Source organism: Onychostruthus taczanowskii, unplaced genomic scaffold (genome assembly GCF_017590055.1).
Source record: "Onychostruthus taczanowskii isolate IOZ18803 unplaced genomic scaffold, ASM1759005v1 scaffold1, whole genome shotgun sequence".
NCBI classification, from domain to species: Eukaryota; Metazoa; Chordata; class Aves; order Passeriformes; family Passeridae; genus Onychostruthus; species Onychostruthus taczanowskii.
In genome coordinates, this window is record NW_024496525.1 from 30,148,865 (window position 1) to 30,170,969 (window position 22,105).

Here is a 22,105-nt window from a genome sequence, read left to right on the forward strand (position 1 = left end):
CTTGTTTCACATGTCATTTCCTGTATAAGCATTTCTGTTTTCCTCTTTATGCTACATTGCCTTTAAAATATATATGCAGTTATCGCTTTTACTTTTCACTTTCTGTTTTTAAATGTTTTAATATAGTGTAGGAGTCCTTATTTCTCTTAACCATATTACAAATATCCTCTTTAAGATTTTTAAAAATTTAATGTGGTGTCTAATAAAACAGTTGACTTCTGATAAAACTCTTTGTAAAGCAAGAGCTTGGTTCAGAGTGACGTTGGTCTGCTTTGGAAAAATCGTTAGATAATATGGTGTGCATATTATTCACTGTTGATCTACCCTTATCATCATTTGACTTATGATTTACACCTGGAATAAAGTTACTGGCAGTAATTTCAGTGCCTCAGGTTATTTAGTATGTAAAAAATTATGCCAAACTGTTTAAAATGACAGCAGACCTTTTTTCCTATTTCATTATTAATCAGTCCTTAAAATCTCCCGTCTTAAATCTTTGACGGTTAAATGTCATTACTTTGTTCCTCTGTCCTCAAAACCACAGAGTAATCTCTGTTAGGAGGTAGCTGCCATCAGTGCTGGATTCCCAATGACTGGAGATTTCAGAGGGGATTAGTGTTGTAAAGCACCTGCTTTGAGCTTCACTCTGGGACTGACAAGACATGTGCTTCCCATTCCTTTCAGACTCTTTTAAACTGTAGGATTCTTGAGGTGTTGTCTTTTTTTTTTTCCTCTTTCTTTTTTTCAGTTGCTGTTTAATTAGTCTGGTAATAGCTTATTTGATTCTAACAGCCTTTTTTTCATTACATGAAAAAATACATTACATTAAAAGCCTCATAATCAAATTAAAAGCCACTCTTTTGAATGAAAATTTAGCCAAGAGATTTCTTTATGTAGAAACCAAAAATCTTAAATGCTATGTACCTTAATGAATTCCAACATGTTGCTCTTGACTTCCCCTCCCCATTTCTATATCATAAAATGGTTTAGATTGGAAAGGACCTTAGAGAGCATCCAATTCCAGCCCTTCTACCATGGGTTGGGACACCTTCCACCAGACTGGGGTGCTCAGAACCCCATACAACCTGGCCTTGAACACTTCTAGGGATGGACATTCTCAGCTCAACTTGTTCTAGTGTCTCACCACCCTCTCAGTAAAGAATTTCTTTCTAATGTCGACTACACTAAACCTGCCCTCTGTCAGTTTAAAGCCATTGCTCCTTGTCCTATCACTCCATTCCCTTGTAAAAAGTCTCTCTCCAGCTCCCTTGTAGCCCCTTTACACACTGAAAGGTGCTATAAGCTCTCCTTAGACTACTCTTATGTGCAGAAGAACCTCAACTCCCACAGCCTGTTTTCACAGATGAGGTGCTCCAGCCCTCTGAGCATCTTCATCCCTTCTCTGGACTCACTCCAGCAGGTCCCTGCCCTTCCTGTGTCAGGGATCCCAGAGCTGGACACATGATTAAGACTATTTTCATACACAGTCTGTCATAGGTGAAATAACTTTTTTTTGTAAGTGGAGTTACAGCTTGATCCAGGCTGCTGATTGGCATAGAAAGAATATAAGTGCTGTTGCTTTATTAAAATAAAAGGTTTGAATGCTTATTACTAAACAGAACTTGTTTGATGGAAAGAAGACATCTTGAAATAAGATGGAGTACCTGAGTGTCCAAAAATGTAACTACTTGAAAATGAAATAAAAGGCACTTGCTTTTGAATTTTAGGTAGACAATCTGCCACATATTTATTGGTTTTAAACCTTATTTTCTGTCAGTATTTAGGGAAGTAATTATATTTTGTGTGTTTTTTCCAGTTACAAATTTCTGTTATCTGAAGAACAACCAGATGGTATTTTTATCAGCAGCTTCCTTCCTTGAATGCAGAAGAGTGGACATTAGCCTGTAATTGCAGCTAGGTCTCATTCCCATGTCTCTGGTGACATGCACAGGTGCTGAACATCACAGGGCTGCAGCAGGGCAGCTGATGCAGATGAAGGACACACTTTGGAAGTTTTGATTCACTGTCCAAGCACTGGCTGAGACTGGAAACTTCCCTTGTGCACCCACCTACCCTTCTCAGCTCACCTTCTAGCTGCCCTTGAACAAAACAGCTTTACTTTGGTAATAGCTGGTTGGAGTAGTTAAGTGTTTTCTTGTAATCCTTACGGAAGCTCTAAGTGCCTGTAAAATATTTTTAATTACTGATCAAGACTTGTTTGGGAGTCGTGAGCTTGTAGATGAGACCAAGTCTATCTGCCTTTCAGTGTCCTGTTTCTGATGGGAAATGTTTGAAGTGTTAAAAAAAAAAGCAAAACAGGAATGTTTACAGGTCTCATACATGGTAGTTGGAGAAGGACCTTGAATTGACAGTTCAGTTCTTTTAGGTTAAGCGTGTATTCGTTGACACTTCACAACCCTGACATGTACATCCCTTAATCTTCAATAGTGAGATAAAGAACAGAAATTTGTTCCTCTTTTGTGCCACTTAAAATGTTTATATGTGGGTCTCTCTTGAGCTTAGTACTTACACTCTGTTTTTCCGTGAGTGTTCCTGTGGCTTTTTGGTAACTGTGGTCATTTTTCTTGTTTTAAGCATTTCTTTTGGCAGAGAAATGTTTCTGCAGGGTCAATAAGTAAAACAATATAAACAGCAGTATTTTCTATGTATTTGTTACTCCAGTGTATCCATACAACATCTTGCCTGCTTTGAATTATCTGCAGCCAAACTCCCACTAGTAGTTGCTAGTTTAGTATAAAATGTATTGTGTATAATTTTAGTACTTTCTGGTATTCCTTGAGTATATTTTTATATGCTGCTAGAAGAAATAGCTTCAATTAAATTTGTTCATGCAAGAATTTGAAGTTTTCTTCCACGTGCCACCCACTTATTTCCATTATCATGTGTTAGGATAGAACTCTGTTAATGGGAGACTGTCATCTTTAATTAGTGTTAATTATTGTCATCATGATTTCAGTAAAATCACTGAAAAATATTAAGAGTTGGTCAAAAATAGAAATGCAATAAAAACCATTCCAGAATAGTGTTTTTTGCTTTGAATTGGGATGGTAGTTACACAATTTCAAAATAAGGTAAATATTTTATATTGAATTTTATCAATTATTGGTTCAGCTTTTGTAAAATTCTTTCTACTTTTTTTCTAATTCTTCTCATTTTTAAGGACTTGATCCCTAGTTTTGTAAAAATTATTAGTTCTGGTAAACCCATGTTTTACAGATTATGTTCTCCTTTCCATACTGTGTAGTTCCTCTGCCTTTGTGTCTGGCAATTTCCATTTCTCTTACTCAAGGCACTGAACTCTACTGTTTGAAAAAATGCTGCTGTGGTATTGTCAACTGAAGTGTTTTAAGAGAACGTTGCAAGATATTAGAGTCCCATTGTTGAAGTACAGTTCTATAGGGCATCTTACAAAGCTTCAATAATGCTGCTTTTTTTGTGCCAATAAACATCAAATTTAGTATGCACTAATACTTTTGACTAGCAGAAAGGGACCATGTGACCAATAAATTTAGGGATATCCTCTGGGTAGCACTCTATTTGACAATTAAATGGTTTTTTTTCCAAATCATTAACAATTCTAGTGCTTCATTATGGTTGCTGACACATTTCATGAGATGTGGTGTTTAGTTTATCTTTTGTTCTATGGCCTTCTAAGGAAAAAGAGCTACTTCTCTTTCAGTGAAATAGGGACCTGTCAGCCAACCAAATCTCATACCTCTGCTAAGCTTCTATGTAAGAGTAAAAAATTATTCACGAAACTGAAATTAATTTTGTGTTCTGAATGTATTTTTTTGCCAATTGTCAACCATATCTCTTGTTTTCTGTTTTTAAAATGATGTAGCATAGTGTGCTTTACTTGCCACAAATTGTGTTTTGTGGTAGGAATTGCATCAGCTCTTCTCTGTGTCAGAATATGACCTAAAACTTGAAATTCAACCTTATTTTGGTTCCAATCTGTACTAGAAATCAGCTGTTTCATGTGACATCTCTGGGTCACCCACTTACCCTGCTCTGCCTTTTGTCCTCCTTTCAGCAGCTATTACATTACACTGTTGTCACAGAAAAATAGGTTTCAATGAAAAAGGTAGGGGATGGATCTGTCATCAGTGCCCAGTGATGTCACAGTTACAATACATAACTAAAAATACAACTTTTAGATTTGAAGGAACATAAAAAATATGATTGAGAAAACAGTAAGATCTCCTACAGTCCTGCACAGCAAAAATATTTTTGTGTCACAGAATACAGGCACTGAAAACACAAACGTCAGTGTTTTCTGGTTTGTTTTTACTTTAGTTATTTTTCTTAAAAACCAGGGAAATTTTGTTTTAATGTGAGGACATCTTGATTTGTTAGAATATTCACATATTTTAGTTCTTTAGGTGGTCTATACATTACAGAAGAAAGGGTGGGGCTGGTAGCTCCCGAGTGCAGACCGGTGCCGCATCCTGACTGAGAAACACGCAGGGTCGAGGACAGCTACCAGTGTGAAGCCTGTTTGCAGTGAACTCACACAGTAGGAATTACTGAAGACATGCCTGAAGCTTCCAAAGAATCTGTTTCATACAGAGTTCAGTGTTTGAATTTAAACTTTTCCAGACAATTATTTGTGTTCTGCTAAGGCACTTGGTAGCTGAGTATCTCTGATCTTTACCTGGCTGTTTAGAAGGGAAATAGAGACTGGCAGTGCTGCCTTTAAGAGTGAGATATTGGTCTAGTTAATCTGATAATAAAAGCACAACTAGTATCAGTTATAAAGTGGAAAGTATCTTATTTTATACTCATCAGTATACAGAAAATCTGGCAAGGCCACAGGCTAAGATGATGTTGAAAATTTTATACGGAATGGCTGTTTCTGTATTGATACTGTTAAAACAGAAGGGGCAGAGCTTGTGTATCTGAAGGTTGTATTACTTGATCCAACAGTTACCCTGTGATGGTAAGGAAAAAACCTCTGGACAACCCAAACAAGACAAAAAGCTGATCCCTCTGTCCCAGAGATCTACCTTGCTCTCATAATACCTATCATCTTTTGATACTTTTTCCAGTGTCTGTTTCTCTCTTACAAAAAGGACAGTAGGATAAATGATGCAGGCTTAGGCATAAAATATGCCATAACAAATTTCTGTAAAGCTTTGTCAGGAACTGATGGACATTCAATCCAAATATAAGACTGACCTTCTTTGGGATTACAGCAAACTGTACTCCTGTTCCAGTAGAAGAGCAAAAATAGTACTCATATGAAATACGAGTACTGACGGGGATAAGTGTTTGGAGTGAATAAAAAAGATTATTCTACTGCTATGGTTCAGAAGCAAGTCCTGTGAAAATTATGTAAACCATTGGGGAAAGGAAGCAGAATATATGGGGTTTGGGTTTGGTTTGATTGGGAATGATGGTGTTCGGTGTTTTTTTAAAAAAAAACTTTGCTTAGTGAATAGCTCTAAGTATCAGTTCTGGTGTAATTTTAAGGAATAGCTTCTGAATAATTATGACCTTCCCACAGTCATCAGGGAATGGAGCACCAGAGTTGCACAAGTAGGGAATTTTTTTCCGTAATGACATTCTCTTTGAATGTCCCAGTTAATTAAGCAAATGGAAGTGAGAGGTTATCGCTTAATTAAACTGGAAGGTGATTTAGAAATCGGCATGCAGTTAACTGAAAGAACATAACCAGATAGTCCCTGGCAAATGTCTGAGGATAAATGACTTATTGGGTGTCCCAAAGTTGCTGTGCAGGTGTGCACACATGCTCTGCACAAAAATTTTGGGCTACTCAAGTCATCTTCTTAACCACCTTCTGCTTGGTATCATGCTGAAATCATCCTTTCAAACCTTAAAACTAGGGATGAGCCTGATTTCAAGGCAACTCCAGACAAAGTACTAGAAGAAATGTGAGATCCAGACACTTGAAAGCTGTGGATGAATACTGCTAAAGGAGGCGGTTATGTCTCACCCAAATAAACAAAACACAGTTCATTAGAAATATGTGTGGTTCTCAGTCTGTATAAAGAGGATCTCTCAAATAGTGAGGATGACTGAGGTACTTAAAATAGTTAAGCCACCTCAGAATAAATGGCAAGGGAGGTGGCTTGCCTAGCTGAGGGTGTTTCTTGATCTTCTTAGTTGTCAGTCTTTAACTTTCACTATTAGTGGTAATTACATATTTAATGCTTCCTCTCTTTAAGGTTAGTGTACTGTAATCACTGTAATTGTATGTCCATTACTTGTGTAATTATAGTCTGTATTTAGGCTGTGGATTTTGTGGAGTATGCATTCATAGCACAGTGTCCCTAAGTGTAACTGTTGTTATGCTTCAGGTTGAACCGTTTTCCATTTTACAGTTCATGGGGGAAAGGTAACCACTCCAACTACTTTGTATGTCTGAGACTTTTTGCATTCAGGTCATAAATTTGGCTGGCTTTTAGTATGCAGACTTCTCAATTAATTACTTTTTTGGTATTTTCTCAGGAGAAGTTATTCGTTACTTTTTAATTAAACAAAAGCATGGGTATTCAGATGGAAAATTTGTGTGGCTTTGTTCACAACACTGGACAGGAATTTTGGTTTATTTGTTAGAAAGTTGTTGCTCTGCATAGGGACACCTGTTACCTAGCACCTTCTTTCTACTTCTAGAATTCTGCACTGTCTCAGGTGTCTTGGTGACACCAAAGTCTAACTGGTTGTCGTTTCTTTCATGGAGGCTACATTTTTATTCTGTATGTTCTTCAGGGCTATTACTATACAGTGTTTTCTTGCTGGAATTATTCTTCAGCGCAATTAGGTGCAAGTAAATTTTGAAAATTGCCAGCTGTTTTAAACCAAATAAGTCTTCCAGGTTTATTATATAAAAAAATACTTTGGAAAGCAGCTTCTCTGAGAGAGAGAGAGAGAAGAGCTATCCCAGCTTTGTTACAATAGGAAGTTTTTCAGGCACTTATAAGGAGAGCCAACTGGTATTTAAACAGTTGGACTGTAAATCTGTTGCACGTTCAGTTAGTTTGATTGTACATACACATGGGCTTGTATTCAGTAATACCACTTGAAATACTTGGATGGTAGCTGTTGCTACTTGTGTAAGAAAATTCTTAGCATTTTATGATAACTCTAAGGAAAAAGAAAAGCTCGTCAACTCGAAGAAGTGGGGCTAAATTGCAGAACTATTTACAAAGTCAGTCTAGTCCTATTATTCAGCATGCTATTACTGTCTTCGTAGTTCATATCTAACAATAAAAAAGTCATTATGCAGAAAGATAAAATGTGTTATGGTATAAACTTAGGCAGACTCTCTGTGGTGTGTTCACGTTTCGTTTCTTATGCTTCATGGTGTAATCATGTGGCCATTTTAATTGGACACGAGTGTTTGCTGCAGTCAAAACATGGTGCTTTCTTTACCTCTGGCCAGTTATGTAGTATTTCCTAGATATTTAAGTCCTGATCCTGCTATGTATAATTTGTAATCTCACATATATCTGTCATTTTAACGGCTCATGGGATTACTTAAGCAAAACACAAAGCATATGCAGGCATTTCTTCAGGTATGTACTTTTTTCCATGCAGTGTCTGCTTCTGGCAAGGACAAGTTATGCGTCACTGTTGCAATTTTTTTAATCATCCTGATATGTACAGAGTATTTCAGTGGGGTTCATACTCTGGAACATGATATTCCTGAAAGTTGTGTGAAGATTTAGAAAGTTTGCTTGTAATCTTGAACACTTCTATACCTGTGTTTCACAAAGTAAAAATGGGTAGGGCAGTGAATCCAGTACAGTATAATTTAAACATTGTATAATTATTTTCACTTTTCAGATGTTCCTCCAGCGGATCAAGAAAAGCTTTTTATCCAGAAGTTACGACAATGTTGTGTACTTTTTGACTTTGTTTCTGATCCACTAAGTGACCTAAAGTGGAAGGAAGTAAAACGAGCAGCTTTAAGTGAAATGGTAGAATATATCACACACAATCGCAATGTGATTACAGAACCTATTTACCCTGAAGTAGTACATATGGTAAGTGTTTCTGGTTTATGATTCAGTGTTGCTTTTTCAGCTGTATCAATTTATCTTAAGAAATTTTGATGAAATCTTCAGAAAAGATCAACTGTGTTTGTACATCTGCAAAAGAATAACAGGACTTCGAAATTGTATTGCTAGTGTTGATTTTTTTTTTGTAAGACAGAAACTAGACACATATATGAAGCAGAATTAGACGATGGTTAAAGTTGGTAAAAACAAAATCTTGTATTTATAAAAATAGGGAGGGAAGTTAAATACATGCATATATATGTATATGTATATATGCAAAATTGTTTCAAAACCATGTAAATTGTAAGATTGAAATTTTAAAAAATTGGAAGGTTAGAGTTAAGATCACATATGCAAGCTTGATACTTGTAATCCTGTTCAGTACGAGAGACTGACTTTATTCTCTGTTCAGAGGTGAGAATGAGAGACTTTATTAAGTACACAGGATGGAAGATGAGGTTTCTGCTGGAGCAAGTTATGTGGGCCATTCAGACCTGCATTTTCCCTCCCTTCTCAATATCCAAATCCTGGCTAGCTAGACTTTTTTTTTTCTGTTGTCTGCAAGTCCTCTCCAGAGGAAGAGACCATGAAATTACAGCAGAGTCTTTCAGCTCTCATCATGGTCGTGAGCAGACAGTGGCTTGGTGTAGCAGTTGGGTTGAGGTCTGTAGCTGTTGTCTGCAAAACCCTGAGAACAGAAGGCCTATTTTGAAATTCCTAACTAATAGGCCTACAAGAAGTTCTTGGCTGTGTGTAACAGGGTGGTGTTTCCCAAGGCTTTGTAACTTAAGTGAATTTTCAGTGGGTTGAGAAAACAGTGCTTCTTTAACTTGAATGTAGACTTCAATTTTAGTAATTCTCCTGCAAATCAGAGACTTTGAAGCTTCTTCAAAGATTCTAAGGATTTATAGTATGTAGGACATTGCTTATGATGAAGATTGTTGTCTAAATCAGTCATAAGTGTTTACTAAGACAGAGGTTATTTTCATGAGAACTTCTGAGTATGTGAGGATTACACATAACTCTGGATGTTAAACATGTACCCAAAGCATTGAGGACGGTTAATGAGGAGATGTGGGATCATGGCTTTTCCCATGTTGTGATAACTTATTTGTATCCCTGGGGTTTTTTTCCAGTTGATTGCTTGTTTGGGAGTACTTGATACTGTTGAAAGGAGAGAGATGAAAGAGAATAAGCTTGCTGAGACTTTCTTTGGGTAAAGTGGAGTTCGTGAATACCAGTGTCAGACATCGGTGCTTGCTCTGTGCAAGAATTCTTAACTTCCCATAGTTCATTGCTTGTGCTTTCTATGACTGCATTATCTTCCTCCACCAAACAGTTATGGTCAGAGTACATTTGGCTAAGGAGAATGTATACTTTCTTTGTTTTCAGATGTACCCAATGGTAACCAAGTCTGCACTTTGATCAGTTGAACAAATCTTGCAGCAGAATTTGGCTGCTATCTTGCTTGCCAGTGTTTTGCTGGTAGCATGCAGTGTTCAAAAATTCTTTTTGTGACGCTAAAATGCTTTTTGTCTGCAAGGGTCTGAAGGGTATGGAGTTTCCTTGCATTGGTTTTACACAGCCCTGTGAGAGACGCTGTCAGTGAAGGCACTTGGACTGGTATTTTGAGGTTAAATTCAGATTTTTTATTTTTTTTTTCCCTTTGGTCATTTATTGAAACAACTGTATTCTTTCTCCAGTAGTGTTACGATCTTTCTTTCAGGCATGTAGATATGTGTAGATTGTCATATACTTTTGCTAAATTCTAGACATACATCTGAATTGATTGTGGGAATTTAAAGGAAAATAAATGTAATGTCTTTATGTACTTTAAAACTCTTCCAAGAAACATTGATAGCTTATGTGCTGCTACTGCCACTGAATTATATTAGTAAGGAATAGCATTTTCAATAGGATCAAGAAATATTCAGATTTGAGAATGGTTCTCAGTTTGTGCAGTCGGCAGGAAAATTGGTGTTTTGCTATGCCATTCTGCCAGACTTCACAGCTTGGAGGTTACTTGTTTGTGTATGTACATGTGTACATGCTATATTTGTGTGTGTGTGTCCACGTTCTTAAATTATTAAGCCAATCATTCAGGGCAATGAATTTCACAGGTTATCTGTTTACTAGAAATAAAATAATGTTTCCTTTTCCATACCTTCAAACATACTCTGACAAAATAAACATTTACCTTATAATCTCATTCTGCTTCATTCTTTATAGTCTTAATGCTCATGTCATGTCTATCCACCGCACCCTTCTTTTTTTTTTCACTTTAGGCGTTCTGGACTAAATTATAGTAGGATCTTTTCTTTAAGCTATATATTCATCTAGTGGCTTAGCTAATAATTTAGTGTTAAGCCTAAGTCCTTTTTTCAAAAGGTATGAGAAATTGATTTCTAAAATAGATTTAATGTTCTTTCAGAGTGGATCCAAGAGTATTTTCCCTTTCTTCCTTAAAGAGTCAGCTGATATGTCCTTCAAATTCGTTTTATGTTTCTAAGCAAAGATATGATAAAAAGGGAAATGTTTTATTAACTGCTTGTTATACAAGTTCCATTTCCTAGGTGTAATACAGTTAAGTACCTCTTCTCAAAACTATAAAATGTGTAGGTAAATGTCTGAGTATTTAGATGTACATGATGTATTCAGGGTTTTGTAATAAAAAGCAACCATTTCAGATTCTTACTTAGAAAATAATAATGCTTTTTTTTGAGCTTGGCTTTAGCAGAAAGGGCTTTATGAGAATGTTCTGCTGTACATTAGCACATAGGGTAGTACTATTTTTTTTTAAATTTATACTATGTATAGGACCAGATCTAATTTTATTCAGCAACTTCACATGGTTTTCAGTGCAACTTTTCATGCATTTTTAAAACTACATACTCAGTTATACCTATATGAGCTCGAGGTTTTGTTGGGTTTTTTTTTTGGTTGGCTTTTTGGTTTTTTGTTCAGAGAGGCATTGTAGGTGTTCTCTGTCTTTGCTCTAGAATAAGAGGGACTGCTGTGAATAGAAGTGTGCTGCTTTTTGCTCTGTTTGCTGTAAGGTTGGCTTTATTCACATGAATACAAAAGGCACAGACTTCCAGTTTGTGTGCCTCTTCATTAAGAGCTGTTCACATCAAGCCTTCACCCAGGCTGCTCAGCAGAAGGGAGGAGAAAATGTGTAGTGTCTCTGATGCCTACTTGCTTGAAAATATTCTCATGTTGTGTGAAATGGGCCGCAAGAAAAGCAGGATTTTTGACTGCCACTACAGCAAAAGCCCCTGAACTGATAAAAATGCAGGTTGTTTTCTTTTCCCTTTTTTTCTCCCATCCTCCTGTTATATCCTTTGAAGTCAAGTGTTGTTAGTGCTGGCGGCACTGACAGAATTTTGGCACACTAGGCCAGTGTTCATAAAGACTCCAATTTCATAAGTTTGGGGGTCTTGTGGAATTTCATTGATGGGAGTAGGAGCTGGGGAGGGGAATGTTTTTCAGTTATGCTGTGTTTATTTATTCTTCTGTGGGAAATTTGCCTTAGAGGAGATCAGGCTTTGCAGATTGTCCTGTCTGTTTGGTCAAAAGACTGAGAAGTTAGAAAAAAGATTAGCCATTTAATGGGTAAAACTGATATTAATTAATTGTAAATTTTCCTAAACCTCAGTAGGGTAGACAGGAGAGATGGGGAACAAGAGAGTTTCAGGTTTGTACTTTCAGTGCAAGATCCTGCAGCTTAACTTGAGCAGTTTTGTATTCTGTTGGTCAAGGATATAAAATGCAAAACAGATCACATCAGGCTTCACTGGTTCCATTTCTCATGGAAAAAATACTCTCTAGGTTTTTAATCTATTTTCTGTTTTCAAAAATACAAAGTACAAAACTTGGTTGCTAACACCTGCCATGACCCATATGTTTCTTTTTTTGTAGTGAGAGCCTGAGACTTTAAGAATTCTTTAGATAAGGTTATTCTTCCATTTGTTTAATAACCTTAGCAAGTTTTAAATTTCAAGTCTAGTCTTCCTGGATTTGTTTTCTTGGATAACCTCCTATTATTGCAAATTTTTACCATATTTTTTTAAACAAAGGTCAGAGGTGGTTAATCACTTGATGTCCATGCTTTTTAAAAGGGGGACATAAACATATATCAGCTTTAGTTTTAATTCTCTGCAGTAGTCATTACTCTGGCACGTCTGTCTTGGTGTTTATCAGACCTGTGTCTCAGTTGCTTGAATGAAGGAATATCATGCAGAAAAACAGAGCATCAGGATGACTTTTCCCTCATGGGAATATAATATAAGCCTTGCAGATTTAGCTGATGCAGTTTGATACTGCCTCCCACTGTCTGCTCAGCCATCTGTCAGATGTGAGATGGCAGGACAGCACATACACATCCTCCTTGGCCCTTGTATGTAGACAAGTGCTTGGAAACTAAAATACATGTGTATCCACAACTTGAAAAGTAGTTCATGTTTGCAGACTGGTCTATTTCCATGAGGATGTGAAATGTTTTTCAGGGGGTTCAGAATTCAAACATTTAAAGGATTAGGGGGTGTAGTTCTCCCCAACAAGTGCTCTGTAATGTCAGGTATATGGACATGGTTTAAGAGAAATACCACTGGGGAGGCTGGTGTTGTGGAATTTGGTTTTGAAGTGTTCCCATATGTGTGCAGCCACTTTGTGAAATGAAACTAGTATTTTACAGAGAAAAACAGATGTGAGTTATCTTTGGTTTGCATCTCTACTTCTGACTTAAACTTTTGCAGGTTGCTGCAAGGCCTTATTAAGTGTGTATATGTAAAAATGTTTGTGTAAACATTTTACATACATTTGCTTACATACATGTCTGTGTGCAGAGAGATCAGAGCAGTATCCTCATAAAACACATCCTGGCAGTAGTTTTGTGCTTGAAAGAGTACTTACTGCATAGAAAAGTGTTCTCCAAGTTAGAACTATGTAAAGTATGAATGTTCCTCTCTGTTTAAAATACTGCATTATATAGCTTGTATTTTTGCAAATGTTAATTAAAATAGCTGATGTAAAGAATCCTTAGCCAAAACCATCTTGAAAGTATTTTTTTTAGTCATGAGTTGTTTCCGAGATTTTAAAGGCACATGTGATTTCAGTTTGCAGTTAATATGTTTCGAACATTACCACCATCTTCCAATCCAACGGGAGCAGAATTTGATCCAGAGGAAGATGAACCAACTTTAGAAGCTGCATGGCCTCATCTACAGGTACTTCATGAAGGCTGAGGCATCACAGTCTGTAACAGAATTTTGACATTAAATTCATTGTTTATCTATTCTAAATTGTTTAGGTTATGTGTTTATCTCAAAACAATTACTTTTCTATGTAATTTTTAAAATGTGTTTCTTGAATTAAAACTGAAAATATTTTTTTTAAAAAATCAGTTGTTATAGGTTAAAGGCTCGTTATTTCTTGTGGAAGAGATGTAACTGCTGAGATTTTAAATGAGCTATTTGTCACTATGATTGCTTTGATCTGGCTTTGGCACAGCTTTAGCTTTCAGAGGTACCGTGACAAACAGAGGAGAACAGAGGCTTCTTAGAACATGGACTTCTGGGCATGATAAATATTAGATTACTGTGTGTCACTTGAGTAAAGTGTAGTGATGGAGCTCAACAGAATTTCTGCAGTTTAAATAACCTCAAGTTCTTGTAATTTGTCAGGAGAGCAAGAGCAAAGCTTTTAGTGTGTGTTATATAGATAAATAGAACTAAAAACATTTTGCAGTTCTGAGCAACTAATCAGCAATTTTAGTAATGTGATGCTTATAAAACATTTCTTGTTTAAAAGACTAATACTGGGGTTTTTGTTGTTTATTTTTTCCAGCTTGTTTATGAATTTTTCTTAAGGTTTTTAGAATCTCCAGATTTTCAACCTAATATAGCTAAGAAATATATTGATCAGAAGTTTGTATTACAGGTAAGGTAAAAAAAAAGATTTTTTTTTTCTACTTCAAGCTCTAAATTATTTTTACAATGCATTAGATTCAGTTGAAGTGCATCTTTTTTTTCCTCTCTTTTCAGCTTTTAGAGCTCTTTGACAGTGAAGATCCTCGTGAAAGAGATTTTCTTAAAACAACTCTACACAGAATATATGGGAAATTCTTAGGCTTAAGAGCTTACATCCGGAAACAAATTAATAATATATTTTATAGGTATGTCAACATCTTTGTATTATGGTACATGTGATGAGGTGTGCAGTTAAAACACTCCAAAACACTGCTAGCAATTTTTAAAATTTTTAATATGTTTATACTCAACATTGCTATATCTAATAATAATTAATACCACTCTGGGAGACTTAAATTAGGGTAGTCTTGCCTATGGCCTATATCTGGCAGCTGAAATTTGAGTTAGTATATGATTTAGTGGGTGGTTTGGTATCTCTGTGGGAGGCTTTTCTTTTTGGGGTGGGGGATAGTAGTGTTTGTATTACACTAATGCCTTCATAAGGTGTAGTTCTTCATAATGCAGAAAATTGGCTGAAATTGAATGACTGAGACATCTGTAATTTGCTTGAAGGAACATGTCTGCTGCCTCTTCTTTCCTCAGAATTGACATGTGCAGTTGAGCTCTTGTGAAATACTTGTTTGCTGCCACAGAATGAACTGTAGTATTATCACTGATACAAATCACTGTATTAGCAAAGGTCTTTGGAAGTGTGTTTTTACTGCTGTTACATCCCGTGTGAATGCAAGATTGTGGTGCCTGTTTGAATGTTTTCATTTTGATATTCTTTGCTTTTCTACAATTAATAATGTTGTGTAGCTGTTTTACACTCCCTCCATCGTGCTCCTTCTCTGCCACTGTTTTCATCCCAAAATCAATGTGTGGGGCCCTCAGTGCCATATCATGAATGGCACCTGGCAGTACCAGCTGTAGAGGGAGCTGATCTTCCCTGCTGTGGCAACAACTGGGCTTTGGAAGGGATACAGAGGAGCTACTTTAAAATAATTAGTGAGCCTGTAGCGTCATGCAGTCAACTGGAAAGTGACTTCACAGGACAAGTGAAGAGCCAGTATATCCCAAGGAAAAAGTACAGGTGGATCTTGAAGATGCAGATATTTTTTTCCCCACACATCAGTAAATTTCCCATGGATTTTATTAAATTAAATCCAAAATGCATAATTTGTTCAAATATCTGAACAGATGATAAAACAGCATCATAGCACATTATATGCACTTCTGAAAAGTTTTTTATTTGCCGTTTCTTGCACTTTGCTTTCAGAGATAGTGGAAGCAAAGTCTTCAAATACAGATAGTTCTGGTGCTAAGTTTTTGAAAGACTAAGAAATTATCTGGTCATTAAGTCAACTTTGTATAGTTTGTATAAGAGAGTTTTCTATCTGACATGTATATGGGAGATTATGTAATTTTCGCAGCTATGAAGTTGTGGGAGAAAAAGAAAAGCCAACCACAAACTTAGAGAAAAACTCGCTCAGCTGTATAATATTTAGGAGCTCAAAGTTAAAAATTTTGCATCCAAATGTAAACTGGTGCGTTTATGCTCACCAAGGAGGGAAGTTGTTCTAGCCTGTCTCGAATTATGTGTGAAATTATAAACTCTTGAAGTATGTGTACAACTTCAAAAATATTTTATTTTCATATACTTTTACCTTCAAGTTGTCAGTTTATTACTGTGCTTACCTAAGAAATTTGTGGCCTTCATTTGTCTTTTAGTCATTGACCAGAATTACATTAATTCTTTCCCCATAGTGCATTAGTCTATTTTTTCCCCTGAAGTAAAATACTTTTTTTATTTTTTAATTATGAAACCTGTATGTCAATCCAAACATTTTTTGCATTAGTGTGTTTAATTTTGCTTGGAATTATATCCTGAATTATATGGAAAGGATCTTCAAGAATTAAAAACTGTCACTTCAGATATCCTGGATTAAAAATGGCTTTTAATACCTCAGCCTATGACAAATTTTCAAATTAAAAAATGCTTTCAAATTAGTGGAATTATTTTCTCCTAAGTGTAAATGTTTATAACTCTGCAAATTAGCTGAAGCCATGCATAGAACTTTGTCAACAAATTTACACTTGGGTGAAGGAGGCTGAGAGGTGACTGCCTAATAAATGACAGTGCTCTGTCTAAAGAAGACGCAGGAAAATGTGACTTCCTTTGTTTATTGCAAGCCTTTTATGTGCACAGAGATCTGTAATGCCAAGAAGCTTTTTACATCCAGAAGGAGTAACTGTTTGAACACTTTGTGCTTGCATTTGCTATAGGAGGTTGAGTCATGACATTTAATTATGCCAGATACTCTTGTGTTATTTTAATATTTAAAGTGTTATTTGAACTGTGTTCAGTTTTGCATTATTAAAATGGCATAAAATATGAGTATTGGGAAAAGCTTGAGTGTAGGCTGCTTTGTTAAATGTGGGAGAAAAGAGCAAAGCAGGTGTGAAGCTTGAAAGCAGCTGGGTGGGCTGCTGATTTTTGTTTCCACAAAGTTTCTTTTCCATTGTGTCTCTCTGCTTTCCTTTTACTGAATGACTGAAATATTTGGGGTCAAGGCTACCTGTAATGATAGATGGGAATCTTGGTGTTAGATTTGTATCTCTTCTCTGCAATAAACCAATAAAATGTTTCATTTATTTAGGTTTATTTATGAAACAGAACATCACAATGGCATAGCAGAATTACTGGAAATACTGGGAAGGTAAGTTGTAGGTTTTGTTTTAATTAAACTCGCTTGGTTTTAAGGGTAGACTTGAAAAATCAAGAGGGTTTTGTGTAAGATTGTAGAAACACAGCAAAAACTTGAATTGGCAATGTTTTGGGACATGACAATTTTTGTAATCCTATTTTTTAGGTCTTATTTTCTAATTAACATTAGTTGTAAAGCAACTAGCAGTAAAATGTAGTGAGTTTAAACATATTAAAAGTTCTTCACTGAACATATAATGGGTGAACAAAGGAGGCACAGGTTATGATACTTCAGAAACCTCATTTTGCTGATCCCATCATTTATTAGACTTCAGTGATGTATCTGTAAGCCTTTGACACTAAAATTTTACAATTTACAGGTGATAGCCCCATTGAAACTAGTGAGTTTTTTATTAACTGATTTCTGTAATCCATGTGCAAGCTCTTGGCATTTTTTTATACATTAATGCACTGCAAAAGCTCAGATTACTTTATGGTGTTTCCATATCTTTGCACATGAAAGTAAGAGATGAGCAGGAGCAGGTTTGCTCATGGTTGTGTCTGGTCAGACTTTGTATATCTCCAGGGATGAAGGCCTCCACAATCTTTCTGGGAAATGGGTTCCCCCATTTGACCACACTCACAAAAGAAAGGAGTTTTTCCTTGTCCTTGAATTAAATATCCCATCTTTCAATTTGTCTCTTGCCCTTTCAAGCACATTGCTAAGAAGAGTCTGACTCTTCACACCATCCTTCATGTATTCGCACACATGGGTGAGATCCCCCTGAGCCTTCTGTGCTTCGAACTAAACACCTTTTTCAGCCTCTCTCTGTATGTCAGATGCTCCAGCCTCTTCACTGCACTTTACTGGACTCCCTCCAGTACATCTGCATCCTTCTTGTCCTGGACACAAACACCAGATGTCTCACCAGGGCTGAGCAGAGGTGAAGAATCACTGACTCACCTCAACTTACTGGCAGTGCTGTTTCTAATGCAGCACAGAAGGCTGTTGAAATTGCAAAGATGTTTTAAAATTTCCTAGGTCTACATGCCTGCCCAGAATAGTTCTTTAATTTTCAATTAAATTTTCAGTGATTAAGGAAGTTACATACCCATCATTACTTCAACACACTATACTCAGGTAATGCTCTTCAAAACTCATCAGGAAAACTATAAAGTTTAAATACTAGAATATGGAGCTAAATCTTCCAAACTGTTATTGAGTCACCAGCTTTTTCATTTTTGGTTTTGTTAGGCTGGCTGTAAGTATTACAAATTTAAAAGTGACATTGTTGGTTTGGTTTGGGGATTTTTTATCCCCTCAGGCTTCCAAATCAAAATTTCTAGTAGCTCAATGAGGCTTCTCTGCTGGAGCTGTTCTGTATTTGTTATTCATCCAGTCCATTAAGAAGTTTCACCAAGCATGTTGTTGACACAGAGCTTCTTGTTCTGGTGCTGTGGGTTTAGGTGAAGGTGCCATTGACCCAGTACTGAGCTACATCTGCACTCAGCTCTAACTGGGTTGTCTTGTGTTGGGATATGCTGTTTGGTTGTAATCTAGGGCCTTGCAGAAATACTAATAGTTAAGTAGAAGTCATATTTTGACTTGTCTGCTGTCCTGGATTACCTCTTCTACATCCAGTCTCTGTTTCACTTGTTAATCCCATGAAGAAGCTGGGAGAGGTGTGTATTCAAAACTTTGAAACAATGAGTAGTTCATAGTGAAGGGTGAAGTCTGAGCTGTAGGTACAGTTGTGTGCAGCTTAGAATTTGAGACTTCTGAAAAACTTGGTTAAGGTATGGACAGAGATTGATTGACTATTCTGTTTATTTGTAATATTAGAAAACAAGCCCAAGAATTTTTGTATATCCTGTACATTAGTGCAAACTTCCATATAATTACTGATCTTTATTTTTAAATTTCTTTCTCTGGCAGCATAATTAATGGATTTGCCTTACCGTTAAAAGAAGAGCACAAAATATTCCTATTGAAAGTTTTGTTACCATTGCACAAAGTGAAATCACTCAGTGTCTACCATCCACAGGTAAATTTTACTTGGTGTTTTTCATACTAGTGTTAAAGTAAACTTGCTAGAAGAGGTTGGGGGACTTGAGTAGGTCTGCTGTAAATTCAGTTCTAAGCTCCAAAACTTCCTTGCTAGTCAGCCTGGGGGAAATTACTTAACACATATGCTTATAATGCTTCACTTGTTGATAGAAAAATTAAAAAGAAAACACGTGTGTACACAATAATACCCTTTTTAAAAGCACTGTAGTGTTTATAGATTAAACATATGTAGTAGCTGGTTAATGTGAGAGTTCTTAGTATTTATCCATGCAGGATTTTTTGTTTATCTTCTTGTCTCTAATGTTTAGACATAAAAACTTTCAGAAAAGATGGTTTTAATGAATGTCATCTATAAACACTTCATTCTAAATTACATTATGCAGTTCAGCTGAATTCAGTTTGTTGGTGTTTTGAAAGGAATTGGGAATTTACAAGGACATCATTTTTTAATTCAATATATCCTTTTAGAAGTACACAGAAAAAAGGGGGCTTCTGAGTTGTACCATGCTTTTAATCCATCAGCTTACATTGATAGGCATAGTTATCATTAGTTGTGATATATTAAAAAATGCCAAGATTTGCAGCTTTCAATGCACTTTTATCTAACTTAGGTTATGAAATAGAAAATACTTACTAAATCAGCACAGGACACCAAAATGGTAGTGAGTGGAAAGCACTCTAGAGGACAAGGTCATGGTTTTTAAGTCCTGTATTTGAAAGATGAAGTGTTTGAAATGCAAAGTACTAGGTCTAAAAAGAAAACATCATCACGTGTATCTATATTATAACAGAGGAAAAGGTGAGGACAGACTTGCAAAGGTTGGAAAGAATTGCTGAAGGCTGTTTACCCTTCTGTTAAGTTGTCTGCCAAATAGGTTTTTAAATTTTAATTTTTTTTAAATTACAAGAAGAAACTTGTATTTTATTTGAAGCATTCAAAATTATTCTTGACTTATGCTAGTGATTTCAAAATGTGTTCAGCTTCATAGTGAGAATTAATAAAACTCCTTTTCTTTTACTGTAGCTGGCATACTGTGTAGTTCAGTTTTTAGAAAAGGACAGCACACTTACAGAACCGGTAAGTTCATCTTGCTATTATTACATATTTTGAACTATTAGTACACCTTACATCTGTAGACTGTTTAAGGAGGTTTGGGGATCAAAGTATTTATTTGTAATTGTTTATATTTGAGTCAAATAACCATTTTGATCTATCAAATTTAGTTTTTTCCAGCAGTCATTCAGAATATCAAAAACTAACTAAAACAACATTAATAGTACAGCTCTCATGAAGATTTTATTCTGCTTATTTTGTTCTGGCTGAGCAGATAGGAGATGGTGGATCCAGAAGTACTTTAGTCAGAAATTAGTTTGCCTGAACTGTGCTCTGTTCAGAGATGGTTGTTATGATGGAGAACAGATTTCTGACACACAGCTACCTATTGGTGCAAGGCTTTTAAATCAGATCCTGTTAATGTCCACCAACCTTGGACAAAATCAGGCTTTGGTCTAGCTGCACATAATTGCAGAGATGAATAATTTTACCTGTCTTTTATAGTATCTAGTGGTTTGCTTCATTACACCCAATATCAAGTAGGTAAGAACTAATCTGTTTAATCAGTAGATCAATAAAACAACTGCTGCTAACAAAAGTGCGTTATTAGATTATGACCATTTCCATTGTAAAATGGAAACTGGGTTTCTTGAAACAAATGGTAAGTGTGCCCCTGAGCAGGAGTTCTCTTCTAGCTGGAGCTTTTAATATTTAATAAGGTAGCAAATGTCAGGCATTCTGCCATTTGTACTGTATGAGATCTTGTTTTCTTAGCTTTCTTCCAAACATCAGATAGGATGTTGCGTATTTCCTAGTAGGAATCTAGAAATCTAGAACTAATATGCAACCAAGTTAGTTTCCTTTTTTGATCCCAAATTAGTATGTGATTACAACTTTCCTTAAAAACTTAGCACACCCATCAGCAAAGTACTAAGTTCCTCTTCAAAAGATCCTGGTCTTTGCTTCCCCTTATAATTGTCACACGAGACTTTTTGACATCTTATTTTTTAAAAATCTATATATTAACCAAGGCTTCATTGAGGACATAATGTCTGCTTTCATGACTAAATAATACATGAAAGAAGCACTTAATTCTCAGAGTTGTCAGTGATGATATTAAATATTGCTTACAGCTTTTATATTTAAAATTATAGAATCACAGAACGGTGTTTTGAGTGTTCATGGTTTGCTAGGTAAGCAAGCTGGGTGTAAATAATTTATTAATCATGAAGAAAGTTAAGACTAAGATTATAGTAACATAGTCAAATCAAAGTTTAAGAGCAACATACCTAGAATAGTTGGTCACCTGTAATTCAGGCATTTGTAATAAATACTTTATTAAAATATACTGATAGAACTTCATTGCTTGAGTTTTGGATTGCATCCCCAAGAAGGTAGAGATTTAAAGCTGCTGTCACTTAAGTGGCAGGTAATTTTCCTGATAATGTAGTAGGGAATTTGCATTTTGATCATACTAAGTTAGATGTTAGGTTTTCTTTCTAGTATTTTGATAACTATTTTTGAACATGTCTTACAGATGTGTAACTTTGTTTTTTGAAGAAGAGAGTTTAGATCTATTAACAGTTACTTCTGTGACACTGAACCATGTCCGATTACTACTGTTACATAGGACAAGAAATCACGAGTTTTGTGTTCTCCTTAAAATGCCAGACTTATTAATGCATTATAATTGAGTTCAAGGTAAAGTGAAATTACAAAATTATTTTATCTTTTGTCTCTACAGGTGGTAATGGCACTGCTAAAATACTGGCCAAAGACTCACAGTCCAAAAGAAGTCATGTTTTTAAATGAACTAGAAGAAATTTTAGATGTTATTGAGCCATCTGAATTTGTTAAAGTTATGGAACCTCTCTTCAGACAGCTAGCCAAATGTGTGTCCAGTCCACACTTTCAGGTCTGTATTTACTGCATGTACAATGATACCAGAATTTTTGTAAAGCAGATTTGTAATGTATTATTCATCATAATGAATTTTATTTGTTGCAAAGAAGTCTTCAATTCTATGTCAAGTTATCCAAACAAGTTAAACATCAGCTTTACTATTTCTTCTCAAGAGTGCAATATGCATTCATTTGGGTGATTCACTTTAGTGTTGTGCTTACCTGAAAAAAGCTGAAAAACTCAAGTGTTTTCAGAAGTACCTGAACCCTTTCAATATAGTGTTTTCATTTCGTTACTTGTAATACAAGTTCTACAAATACTGTTTCTTTTGGAAAAGTATTTCTTTGCTTGAATTTCAGAGTT

The 22,105-nt window shown here is 35.8% G+C and overlaps 1 protein-coding gene across 3 annotated transcripts in view; it reads left to right on the forward strand.

Annotated features, from left to right (window-relative positions):
* The window catches only part of PPP2R5C (protein phosphatase 2 regulatory subunit B'gamma), a 72,845-nt gene that overhangs the window by 40,967 nt on the left and 9,773 nt on the right, over positions 1 to 22,105 (forward strand). For all 3 annotated transcript variants that reach the window (XM_041415530.1, XM_041415697.1, XM_041415611.1), the window contains 8 exons: positions 7,831 to 8,030; positions 13,160 to 13,270; positions 13,890 to 13,982; positions 14,087 to 14,217; positions 16,672 to 16,731; positions 18,655 to 18,763; positions 19,811 to 19,864; positions 21,585 to 21,755. In XM_041415530.1, coding sequence (XP_041271464.1) covers positions 7,831 to 8,030; positions 13,160 to 13,270; positions 13,890 to 13,982; positions 14,087 to 14,217; positions 16,672 to 16,731; positions 18,655 to 18,763; positions 19,811 to 19,864; positions 21,585 to 21,755 — 929 coding nt within the window. The remainder of the gene's footprint in view (positions 1 to 7,830; positions 8,031 to 13,159; positions 13,271 to 13,889; positions 13,983 to 14,086; positions 14,218 to 16,671; positions 16,732 to 18,654; positions 18,764 to 19,810; positions 19,865 to 21,584; positions 21,756 to 22,105) is intronic.